Genomic DNA, 12,677 nt, shown 5'->3' on the forward strand with positions numbered 1-12,677 from the left:
GCTCATACGGAGCTGCATGCGCGACGTCGCTGGGTCGAGCCACACCCGCGACCACTCTCTCCTTTCCGTGCGCGCTCGTGCGTCAAGTTCGCTGTTTCTGGAAAGCGTCGCGCTTCGCGACGCCCGGACGGCCGCTTTGAGAGTTCCGCGCAGCGAAGCTGATGCAGCCACGACAGGTGCGATAATAATAATGATAATTGGTTTTGGGGTAAAGGATATGGCGCAGTATGTCTCATATATCGTTGGTCCCCTGAACCGCACCGTAAGGGAAGGGATAAAGGAGGGAGTGAACGAAGAAAGGAAGAGGTGCCGTAGTGGAGGGCTCCGGAATAATTTCTACCATCTGGGGATCTTTAACGTGCACTGACATCGCACAGCACACGGGCGCCTTAGAGTTTTGCCTCCATAAAAACGCAGCCGCTGCGGTCGGGTTCGAACCCGGGAACTCCGGATAAGTAGCCGAGCGCCCTAACCACTGAGCCACCGCGACTGGTAGACAGGTGCGATCAAAGTTCAATCCTGAGATATGGCCAGCTAATTATATAACAAGGCCCAAGCTATTATGTTATTGGTCAAATGTTTTAATAATAATATTCGGTTTTTCGGGAAAGGAAATGGCGCAGTATCTGTTTCATATATCGTTGGACACCTGAACCGCGCCGTAAGGGAAGGGATAAAGGAGGGAGTGAAAGAAGAAAGAAAGAGGTGCCGTAGCGGAGGGCTCCGGAATAATTTCGCGTCCGTGTGCTGTGCGATGTCAGTGCTGGTCAAATGTTTTAGGTTTGGTTTTGTGTGTGTTTAACGTCCCAAAGCAACTAAGGACGCCGTAGTGAAGGGCTCCGGAAATTTCGACCACCTGGGGTTCTTTAACGTGCACCGACATCGCCCAGTACGCTGGCCTCTAGCATTTCGCCTCAATCTAAATGCCGGGATCTAACCGCCACTGCCGGAATCTAACCCGCATCTTTCGGGTCAGGAGCCAAGCGCCATAACCACTGAGCCACCATGGCGGCACAAATGTTTTAGAGGAATCCCCCAAGGTGGAGTAGATTTCGTAACAATTCCGCAGAAGTTTTTGTGGAAAGCTTTATAGCTTTCTTTTGTAGCCGTGTGGTTGCGTCTGGATAGATTCCAATGAGTAATTACTCCCTTATTACTATGCTATTATATTATCGATGCAATAGCATTTCAGGCCTCGTCGGCGAAAAAAAATAGTGCCGTTGGTCATAAAGTTCACCAGAGCGGATAATTCCCATTGGCTGGAAGGAGGTGATGTCATCGTACTTGAAGTGACGTCATTTTGAAAGGAGTCGACAGCTTCTACTGAAGTGACGTCACTTGCAGTCCGATGACGGCAGTCGTCTCCGCCACCCGACTTGTCTGTTTGCTGATTATATTTATGAGCGCTCAGTTGCACCATTGGAGCTGCACCGAACCTAACCCGCAACGAAGTGTTACAGGCTGGCAGCTGGGCGCGCGAGCTAAAATTACCGAGCCACATCATCCGGGCGTGCCACTTGTGTTGGCCGAGCTGCTTCGGCTCGGCGTCGCCACCCCCTATCTTAACACAACTGCCGCACGGCGCGACATCTCTCCCCCCTTCCTACAATCTCTTGCTTCGCCGCTTGTGGCCTTCCGGCTCACTACGAGGCACGGAGCGACATAAGGATTGAGCAGAAACGCATTGCTCGAGTTTCGTATTCGCGCAGCGGCTATGAGTGAGCGCGAGGCGCGCGAGCTGCCGCCCCAAGCAAACCAAGAAGAGCGCTCTAATGAGGTGAGCCAGTGCAAGTTTCTCACTTGGTGGTAACAGCATCGACCTAACAACGGAAGGCGGCGCGTATGAGTGCCGCCGTGGTGTTTAATAAGCGCGGTGACTGACCCGCTTTTCCTGTTTGAGCTCGGTGACGCGGGCACGGGTTCAAGCACCCTCTCTCCGCCTCTACGGAACAGCGCTTGTTGGGCGGAAGAACTTTTTTATGCAGATTTTGTTGTACTCGTTGTGGGGAACTCCTGATCGCGAGGTTTCGCGGTTGTTTTGATTTGCAGTTCTGGATTTAGAGACAGCGCCGCTGCTCCCTTCTGAACTTTATAGAATGCGTACTTGCGCATGCAAATGTAATAGGTGACTCCAGTTGAACCGTAGGCTTAATTACAAGCTACAGAAAAAAAGCTGACGCCCGAAAACTGAAAATTTTTTAGTCTAAAGTTAAGACAGAGGGGAAAAAAACTGGGTTAAGTGGCGCTTAACTTAGCACGGTGAGATCTGTCGCTAGGAGTGCAATTGGGGTGTTAGAGACTGCTTGGGCATGAATGGGCGAATGTCCGGACCCCGTAGAGAATCTGTTACGGGTCCAATGGACTTATTTTTGGAAATGTGGCGGAGAGTTTGAAGGTTGCTTCACTTCCGCCACGGGTTGGCCCGGTATTGCACTACCTCCGGGATCGGCCTTATCTTTATTAGCGCGTCTTTAGCGATTGTGGCTCGGCTTGAGCCAGTGAGCAGGCCTGTGCACTTTCCTTTTCTTTCTTCCTGGCAACAACAGACAGACTGCTTGGGCTTTGAAATTGGTAAGTTTTTTTGATTTTGCTTCACCTAAATTCATTGGCTAGGACATAGCTAAAAGTGCATATATACAAGTCAATAATGAATGCATGCATTATATTTATTGTGGCTCACAACATCGCAGCACAAGAGCTTTGGGATTGCTGAAATGCGTAGAAATGACATTATTGTCCATCACAATCTTTACACTCTGAAACATCAAGTCAAAGCATGCATTCCGACTAGTAGTTACTACTGCTAGATCAGACACCAATTGTAATCCAAACTTACACACCGGTTCAACAAAGTTAATACATTTGGCCCTGAACAGCTTTATGGTTATGCATGTATGGCTGTAACTGTGTACCCCCTTTGTCAAAACTAACCATGCAAGCATCGGGGTTTCGCTTCTTGGCCTTGTAGAGGAGCCGGTACGGCGTCCCTACAAACCGAAATGTGTGAGGACAAACGGTCTTCTTACCTCACCCAGATATACAGCTTAAGAGCCGCCCCAAGTGCGCCGCTGTGCGGCTAAGAAGCAACGCCCCGTTGCTCGGTTACTTTTAACAAAGACGGTACATATAGATTTCACAGCTTCATGAGTTGGTGCAGTTGGCAAAAAATACGCGCACGGAATGAGTTGGTGGTTCCAAAGCACACCTGTCACAATCTCGTGCATCGAGATGACCAATTCAAGAACATAATCGTTATGCATTGAACGTGAACAAATGGCTACATTGACTGCTCTATTATCTGATCGTTGATCACCGCACACAAATGCATAATCGCGGGCTTCCATTCTGCACGATGCGTCCATGCCTTGGACGGATATAAGAATTGTGCTTGAAGGAACACATGATCATGAGCCATGCCAAGTGCATGCTTTCGCAATGAACGAAAAATTGAGTGCAACAATGGTGATACTATAATGTGAATCATACTTTCTCAAAAGTGCATTACATCGTTCCGTCACAGTTGGTAACGGTTGTCTTGTTAGACGATAAAACTCAACGGCTGGTTCGCGATCACTATTTTCTTTACTCCCATGATGAAAATTTAAATCACTATCATCAGCAGTAGTAAAATATAGGCCATTTATGTCAGACCAACGGTTAAGTGCTAGCATAGTCCATTAAAGGACTATGATGCTAAATACACCAGCTTCAGGGGAAGGCTTGGATTATACATGTACACCACAGCGGTGTATACGCAGGTCCTCGTGCTATGGTATAGTCATAACAGTGGATTGTACAAATGGGAATTGTACTCGTCGCTAACTCATTTTACGCACGTGTTCAATCAGTATAAGGTAGCACTTTGGTGTTCAGTGCATAACCAAATTGATCTGACCCCACAATTTGCAATCCGATATTTCTTGGCTTTCAATTTAGTACTGTCGTGATAAATATGAGCAGGGACACGGGAGCGCGTGGCAGATAGCCACAAACCCTTCTTGTGGCGACGCACGGCGGCTGCTTTTCGCAACACTGTGGGAAGCTAGGGCTCTGCTGCGTCGCCTGCTTCAGTGAAATGGAAGAACGCATCTCCCTTTCCACTTCGTTTCTGAAAGCGGTCACCACGTATCGCTACAAGTTGGGTTCGAGGCTATCGGGCACGCGCTCCCGTGTTCCTGCTCATACTGCTCATGGTGGATAGATGGATGGAAACAACTTTTATTACAAAAAAAAGACAAGAAAAAAATCTTCCAGGGTGGTCTCCTACTGGTCCAGGAGTCCACGGGCTTGAGCTTCACATAAAGCCCAATCCACCAGCCATTTATGGCCGGCGGGCTGAGCGGTCCGTAAAGCAGCCTCCCAGGAAGAATGAGTGAGATTGGGGGTGGGGGGTACTGCCTGTGGGCAAGGACATTCCCAAAGGTAGTGGAAAAGTGTGGATCTGGGCACGCCACAGGTGTTACAGTGAGGGGGAAGCTGGGGTGAAAGCATGAGAGACGGTAGGGTAAAATAAAGCAGCCCGTCTTTAATTGACGCCATGTGGCGCTGGGTAAGGGCGTCAAAGTACTGTGGGTGGTGGTAATCCCATGCGGCTGAGTTTGTAGAATGCGGTGATTTGATGATACGTATAAAGGACCGATGGGGCCTCTTGCGCAGGGTTGGGTGCCTGATCGTCCGGGGACCGGGAGAAGAGTTCTCGGGCCAGTGCATGAACGCGCTCATTACCGGGGATCGAGGCATGCCCAGGGATCCACGACAGAGTAACCGTTAGGTCGAGAGGGGTGGCTGTGGCAAGAATACGGTGTGTGGCCGGCGTCGCCACGCCTTTTAGGTATTGGCGGTATGCGGCATGGGAATCTGTGCAAATTTCGGTTATGTTTTTGTCAATTGTAGAGTGGGCCAGCGCAAGTGCGATGGCGGCTCCTTCCGCCTCTGCGGGTGAATTAGTTCGGATAGTGGCGGCGGCCCCCACAGTGCCGTCTTCATAGGCTGCGACTGCCGTGAAGAATTCTACTTTAGAATTTTCTGCCACGTCGACATAAAGGATATCGGAGCGGTTGCTGTATGTTTTGGTGTAATAGCTCGCTCGAGCCTGCCGCCTACCCTGATGGAGGCTAGCGCTCATATTGCGCGGTAGGGGCTTCTGATATATGTGATCCTGCGTGCGCGGAGAAATCATGTAAGGTGTAGGACTTGTTGGGGTGGGAATGGGTGGATTGAGACCGAGCTGTCGCAGTAGGCGTAGTCCTGTTTCCGTGCGACTCGGGCGGAATAACTGGTTGGTGCGTTGAGCCTCTATTAATTCGATCACGGTATTGTGGGTACCAGTGGCCAAGAGGAGTTTTGTGCTAACTGTCCGTGGAAGACGTAGGGCGGAGGCGACAGCTGTGCGTATTAGGATGTCTGCCTGTTGTGTTTGGCGCTGAGTGAGTATGTGGTTGAGCTGATTAAAATCAGCTGCTCATGGTAGTACACGTTCCAATAACAGCTCTCATTTGCAGCCATATACGGTTAGGCATTCTGCTGCAATCATATTCAACATTCTTTGGAAAACCAACTGAACCACTGGCCAATCCATCTTTAACATTGATGTTACATGTCGTCAGACATGGTTTGGCCTAAAACCAAAGCTTACATGGTAGGCTCCCAGTTTCGGCTCTTGCAAGTTTCTCTGCACAGTGCTTAATGTCACTCTCATCACCATCAGCACGACACTCAATGAAACTATCATCGGCGGGGCATGGTACACTTTCTTAATCTTCAAGAACTTGCTCATTGTACTCAACTTCGTTATTGCATAAGAACAATCGTATGCTCCGTTGCCTTAACCTTATTCCCTAATCTGCTTTTTTGCTAAGTGTAGTTCATCTTCATCTAATACTTTCCCTTAAAAGGTGGAAAAAAGCGCACAGAAAACGAGGACAGTAAGATGGTGACAACCCGCCGCGGTGGTACAGTGGTTAGGGCGCTCTGCTGCTGATCCTGAGTTCACGGGTTCGAACCCGACCGCGGCGGCTACGTTTTTATGGAGGCAAAGCACTAAGGTGCCCGTGTGCTGTGCGATGTCAGTGCATGTTAAAGATGGTGGTGGTGGTAGTGGCTTTATTAAAATAATAGTAAAAAGGAAGGAAAAGACTTTTGCTAGCCCCAGCATCTGCCATCGATACTGAAGCACCTGAGCTGGGGCAGCGCGGAAATAAAGGATAGCAGGCAGAATGGAGAAATGAAGTGATAGAGGTGAGGGGACAGGAAGAGAGGATAGGGGGAGAAGTAATATGTACAAACTATTTACAACAATAAGAAATGTGTCCAGGTTGTGCGCGTGATTAGTTCATTTTAGAGGAATTAAAACACACGCGCACAGCACTGTGTTGGCTACAACTGGAGTGGGGCGTCCAGTTATTAATCGTTCAAGGTAGAACTCGCGGAGCGTTCGGTCACTGCGTGTAACTACCTAACGGAGAACAGACGGGACGTCAAGCCCGTGTGTTCGAGGAATGCACAGAGGCTCACCAAAGTTCGCTCACGAGTGCGCGCACTGCCCTGCGGCCACAATAGCGTCTTGATGGAGTCTGGTAGTATGCCCTGCGCCCTATAGGCCGCGAGCATATCGCGACGAGCATCGGCGAACGCGGCACAGTGAAGGAGCAGGTGTTCTAATGTTTCCACTGCACCGCATCCGTCACACACATCACTCGTCGCGATTCCGGGACGCACCCGTCGTTCCCCGAACCACACGCAGCCAATGCGCGCGCGGAGGATCATTGCACGTTGCGACCGTGTAAGTGCGCGACAGCCGGTGATACTGTCGATGCGCTCACCTCCTGCGATGCGTGTGTCGGGGTGCCGCTTTCGGAGATGGTCGTGGATGGCCGCATGCACGTCCTCCAGCGCAAGGGGCAGATAGCTGGCAGGTAGTTGGTGTGTAGCGGTCGCGAGGTCGTCAGCTTCTTCGTTGCCGGCGATGCCGCGGTGACCGGGCACCCACTGTGCACGCACGGCACATCCTCTCAGCGCGAGCGAATTGCCCGCACTAGTGGGGTACCGCAGCCGTTAGATTGCAGGCGGCTGAGGGCGGCGCGGGAGTCTCACAGCGGAGCACTCCTGGGCGGCGGAGAGCCGAGGGTGTGCAGCAGGTCCAGCCCGAGCCGGATCCCCGTCAACTCCGCCGTGGTGGAGGAGCCCAGGAAAGTTGCGTGTTGCTGGCTGTGCAGTCGCAGGGCGGGGATGGTAGCCGCCGCTGCAAGGGAGCAGTTGTCGCGGGCCACTGAGCCGTCGGTGTACACGAGGAGATGGTCCTGGAGCTCCTCGTGTATGATCCCCAGGTGAACGAAATTATTCCGGAGCCCTCCAATACGGCACCTCTTTCTTCTATCAGTCCCTCCTTTATCCATTCCTTTACGGCGCGGTTCAGGTGTCCGCCAATATGTGAGACAGATACTGCGCCATTTCCTTTCCCCAAAAACCAATTTTCATTTCATTTTCCATGGAACATGTAGGTCACGCTATAGTGCCAACCTTTCTGAGGCTCCTTCCTCGCACTCTTTGTATACACAATGATATCCGATTCGCCGAACATCCGCAGCTTTGCATGCTTTAAGTGAGACAGTCGCACTTTTCGAGAGGCGATGTCAATGAAATATGCTGCATTATGTGGGTGACACCCGGGGACTATCCGACCTGCTGAAATAATAAATGCGAACATTATCGCAGTCTGCTGGAGGAGCAACGCTGAGGTTGCTGGGTCGTTGAGTTTCAAAGCTGCAACGGCCACTCCAGTAAATCAAGCCGCATTGGTTATTTCCAGGAAGAGGGAAGCCACAGGGCGTGAGCAGTGTTCTTTTCTCTCTATCTCTATTTTGCCTCCGCACTCCCCTTAAACACTCGGGACTAACTTTTAAAAAAAATTCAGCATCTGTGATGGAAAGTTTAAGCCGAAAGTTTCTTATGTGGCGCTCTGATTCATAAAAGGAGGCTCGAACGGAAGCCAAGAGCGCGGATTTAGTTTATGGGAAAACGTAAGAGAAAAATAGGGAGGTCGATATGCGCATTCAGGTGAACGCAGAGGTCTAAGGCCTCGTAAAGATAAAAAGCAGGGGGCTTGTTTTTTAGGATTCGCCTCCCGATTTCACCACTTTTGAGACGGCGGGACTCTTCGTGTAATGAATCACCTTATGCTTTCTTTGGCAAATGAGACAATTCTTACACTTTTGTCCTTCCAAATGTACACTAACCATACCATGGAAGTTAGGATAACGTGCAATTCCTACAGTGCAGTTAGGTATGCCAACATTTGTACCTTGAATGGAGAAAAAGGGCTCAGCTAAGAGGGAGCCGTAGTGCTCCCGAAACGTCTTTTCATCTTTTGACTTTGGCCAGTGACCAGCAATCTGCATCAGGGGATTTTACTCCTGTTGTGATGCACTGCGCAAAGCAATCGCCAACCTTTACCTTGCGCTGCTGTCTTAGAAGTTGCGGCTGAATTACATTATAGTATAATTAAGTGTGGTTCTCATTATACTAATGCTTTCTCATTTTCTGTTCTGTAGCACTGCTATACGCCGTTCAGAGCTTGGTATAATCCTAGTGCTCCACACAAAAGTACCACTCTTCCAAATACGTGAGGCCCTGTTGGTGAGCCGCAAGGACCCTTTGAACACGGCTTGATGAATGGCAGGTTTGCATAAATTATTGTCCATCGTGTGATATAAACAATACACAGCGCAGGTATGGCTGCTAATTGTTATTGGTCTATTTGGTAATTAGTTTTGAACGTATTCCTTTCTTCGTATTCGCGCTCGCTTGCTGTAAGCGAATGGGTTCAACAGCGCGACTAATTTGGCACAGCCCGTTATATGCTTCATAGCTACTGTATGCTTCATAGCTAAAAAAGTGGCTCACTATTGAGTCCTCCACGGCAAGCACGACAAAAATTGAGCAACATTCAACAAAATTGTGGAAGAAAGACGACACCTTCGGAACTCCAGCCTGAGCAGTACGACGATCATCAGACTGGATTTCTCAGGAGAACGTTTTCATCCCCCTTGCTCTTGCCATATGTAGTATAGCGTGACACAGAGGACATTCAGTGTGAAGGGCTCGTCGCGGCAGGTAAACCGATGCCACAACAGCGACAGCGTGCCTACCGCACGTCTGCGTCGGGCGTTGGGTATGGCGTGCTCTCCCCTAGAGCATTACAATGCGTACAGCCAAGGTCAGTCGTGATAAAATAGTGCATACTTAATTTATCGCCTGTAATTCCAGAAAAAAAGGCAACCAACGGTGACACGTGACGGAGGTCACATTTGAATCGGGGTCACGTGGTCACTTCGTGATGACTGTATGGTCACGTAATGGCGGACACTCGGCGGTCACGACGAGAGCCTCTACGTTTCGGTCGGGAACCTTCCCCTTAAGGTTTAAAAAAACGAAACAAGAATGAACCCCCTCCCCTTCGACAAGGCCCACACCCTGAAACGCGCGCCCAAAATTCTCACGAATCGCACTTCGACAGATGACGCTATTCGCACGGCGGTCGGCAGAGCCGTATATAAGACGCAGAAGAAAGAAAAAAAAAGGTTAACGGACAACGTGCCACAGAGAGAGGGATAAAGGAAGTGAAAAAGAAGATAGAAAGAAGAAACGCTTAGCTCGACGTGTCCATAGGACGTGACCATAACAGTTGTACGTCGTGACCAACAAAATCAAAATAAAAAAACACTGATATTGTACGTGGTCGCTCAAGACTGTGGAATTCAAATGTCCAACTAAGGCATTGGTGGTCCTCTGAACTAAAGAAAAATGAGGCCACGGTCCCAAAGTCTTAGGAGGACGGGAGTCCGATCAGCGCAAGGCTGTCTTGAGGGTCATTCGCTGAGTGTCAAGGAGAGGGCAGCATCCAAGCAAGTGCTCAATTATATGTCATCTGTGCTCCGGCGCTGGAGAGTCATTCGCATTAGCTCGAAAATTACCGTTCGCGAATGGCCACTGCCCATTACGGGCCACTAAAGAGTGTTGCTTCACAGCGGAAAGGCCAAGCGGTAATAGGCGCCGCAGGGGAAGGTCAAGATTGTACTGGTGGGAGGTCCGAATTACCCAGAGCTTGCCATGATGTCGTTGTCGTGATGCGGGAAGGCACACGACGCTCTCTTGCAGCTTCGGCTCTAGACTGTGAGATGCAGACATGTCGCGTTCTCCCATGGGTCGATCGAGTGGCAGGGTCAGCGAGGCCATCAGCGACAATGCCGCTCTGACCTGGCAGTCGCAGGAAAGTGACGTCGTGACCTCTTCGAATCCACAGTGATTCATTAGTTCGATCTCTGCTGCCTATTGTTCGTCTCCTCGGTGTGTAAGGCTGTTCGCAGGCAGATAAAGGATGGAAGCCTAAGTTTCAGAAAATGCGGCCGGTCTTTTAGGGGATATTATAGCGATAGCTGTTAGCCGCCCGTCCCTGGCTTTCTCGTCGCCGTCGTCGTGGTCGGCATAACCGTTGGGTGTGTTAATGTCACCCTCACGGGACAGTCATGTCACGTGATATAATGTCACATTATGTCACGTGAACTTAATGTCACGGTCAATCTGGGTCGCATAAGCCTAGGGGTAGCTTCGTTTGGAACAGCCGCCTGTCAGTGCAGGGGTGCATCACTACGCCAGTGTGCCAGGAATGTACCCCGAAAACTAAGCGCCTAAACAGCTATTGCTGACCATCGCGTTACTCAGTCGTAACCGTCCTGTGAGCTTTTTTTTTTATCTGACATAATGAACAGGGACCCGAAAGGCGTCAAATTCCTGGTCCAGTGGAAGTTATCACGTGTGAAAACTAGAGTTCAGATGTGACCACTCTAGAAGCGATGACCACGGCACCTGTAGACCTAGTAGACACAGTCGAGCCATCCGTGCATATGTACCTAGTTACGATCTGCGTATCTGCTTGCAGCAGTTACACTGCCATCCACTTCAGGGCAAAAAATGACAAAATGGCATTAGTCAAAACCTCTGGCATGGTGGGGAGCTTGTAAAACTGGTGTAAACGAAATGCCATCAAGTGATGGCTAATAAGAGAGTAATTACTTATTGGCATCCACCCAAGAGCCATACGCCTACAAAGGAAAGCTATACAGCTTCCACAGAAACTTCGCAGTTAAAGAAAAATTCGTCCTGGTCCAAGGTTCTAATTTTTCATTATTGATATCGCTCATTCTGCTCGCTATTCTATCATTTGAACAGTGCAGTGTTGTTATACAACGATGTTGGAACACACAACTCGTTTCATTTGCACAACATGCTAGTTTTACAGCGACAGCTGTATGTACGTGGTACGTTCGGCGTCGGCGTCGGCGTCGTCGTCGTCCGTGCACCCGCCGGTAATAGATGGCTTTTTGTTAGACATGGAGGGCGTCCGGCGTGACAAGCGCACTGAGCCGTGACCCGGTGACCATGCATGACCGTAACCATGTGGGTGACCGTGTGCCACGCCTGACCTACACTCCTACCTTCCGACCCGTGACTGGTTATTGCGCCCGCCTACCCCAACACTCTGAACAAAAGGCATGTGAGCTTCCCCATTGCTGTATAAACGCAACAGACATCTCACACTCTTAGCCAGCATGGCTAAGCACTCTGACTGCCATCAGCATTTTCCACCACCCAAGCTGTCCGTTGGTGTAAACGTCCGGCCAATTTTGTTTTATTAGCCATTTTTTTTTCCTCCTCTCAAGGGCGTGGGTCAAATCCCTACAGCGGCGGCCCCAATTTGATAAAGGCGAAATGTATAAGACTGCTGCCTTCTATAGACGTCAGCGCACATTGAAGAACCTCGCGTTTGGCTTAAATTAATCCGGAGCCCTCCACTATGACTCCTCTTGCTTTCTTCTTACACTCCCTCCTTCCTTCGTGGTGTTGCCGCTGCGGTGGCTGAGTGGTTATGGCGCTCGGCTGCTGTATCCAAAGACGCGGGTTCGATCCCGGCCGCGGCGGTGCGAGAGTGAGACGGTTATTGCGTCTTTCCTCATAACCAGTTATTATTGTTGTTATTATTATTATTATTTAGAGCATTCGCTGGCCATGTATCAGTCTTGCTTATGTTTTATCAATGCTTACGTTCAACTTACGTAGGAAATGCTGCGTATGAAAACCTTATGACGGAATTGTGCCATGAAATGATCCAATGTCCACTGACGCAAAACAGCAGTTCTGATGCATCGAGTGCTCCAGAAAGATCCGCATAGCCTGCCGTTAGTCTGCCCCTGTCAGCGATAATTGAGTGAGCGGCTAAAACACTTGCTGCGCACTCGAAATATTGCCGGAGACAATCTTGGCTCGAGCTAAACCGTATTATCTGAATATAATCGCCGATTCATGAATCGGGAGATAACGTTTCTGCAATGCGCTCGCGGCAACCTCTGATAGCGTAGCGACGAAATCACGCACGTGCTTGCCACTCGAAAGACCCGGCAACAATTCCCGGTATAGAGAAGTGCTCAGTTTAACGCGATAGCGTTAAAGGTCCCGTTATACGGAAAATCTGGCGTCGGCGTTGTGAGCGAAAAAATCACGAGCATGAATGTGGCAGGTGGTGCCCAGAGAGAAACCTAGGAGGCAGATGGGCCATCTAAGTCACGTGACCCTGTGGCGTGATCCCAACCTGCCCGCCGGATAGTGAGCAAACTGCCCACCGT

General features: G+C 49.9%; 1 protein-coding gene and 1 pseudogene across 2 annotated transcripts in view; both read left to right on the forward strand.

Moving 5' to 3' along the window:
* Positions 1-1,506: 1,506 nt before the first annotated feature.
* Positions 1,507-12,677, forward strand: part of LOC144136765 (beta-1,3-galactosyltransferase 1-like) — a 41,922-nt gene continuing 30,751 nt past the window's right edge. The window contains exon 1 of one of the 2 annotated variants that reach the window (XM_077669368.1): positions 1,507-2,571. Coding sequence is in view for 1 of the 2 variants with exons in the window: in XM_077669366.1 (XP_077525492.1) it covers positions 1,773-1,777 (5 nt within the window). In the remaining variant the exon portion in view is untranslated. The remainder of the gene's footprint in view (positions 2,572-12,677) is intronic. The other variant, XM_077669366.1, reaches the window with a different exon arrangement.
* LOC144095780 (U2 spliceosomal RNA) lies at positions 2,322-2,459 on the forward strand (annotated as a pseudogene).

This window comes from Amblyomma americanum, chromosome 6 (genome assembly GCF_052857255.1).
Source record: "Amblyomma americanum isolate KBUSLIRL-KWMA chromosome 6, ASM5285725v1, whole genome shotgun sequence".
Lineage (NCBI taxonomy): Eukaryota > Metazoa > Arthropoda > Arachnida > Ixodida > Ixodidae > Amblyomma > Amblyomma americanum.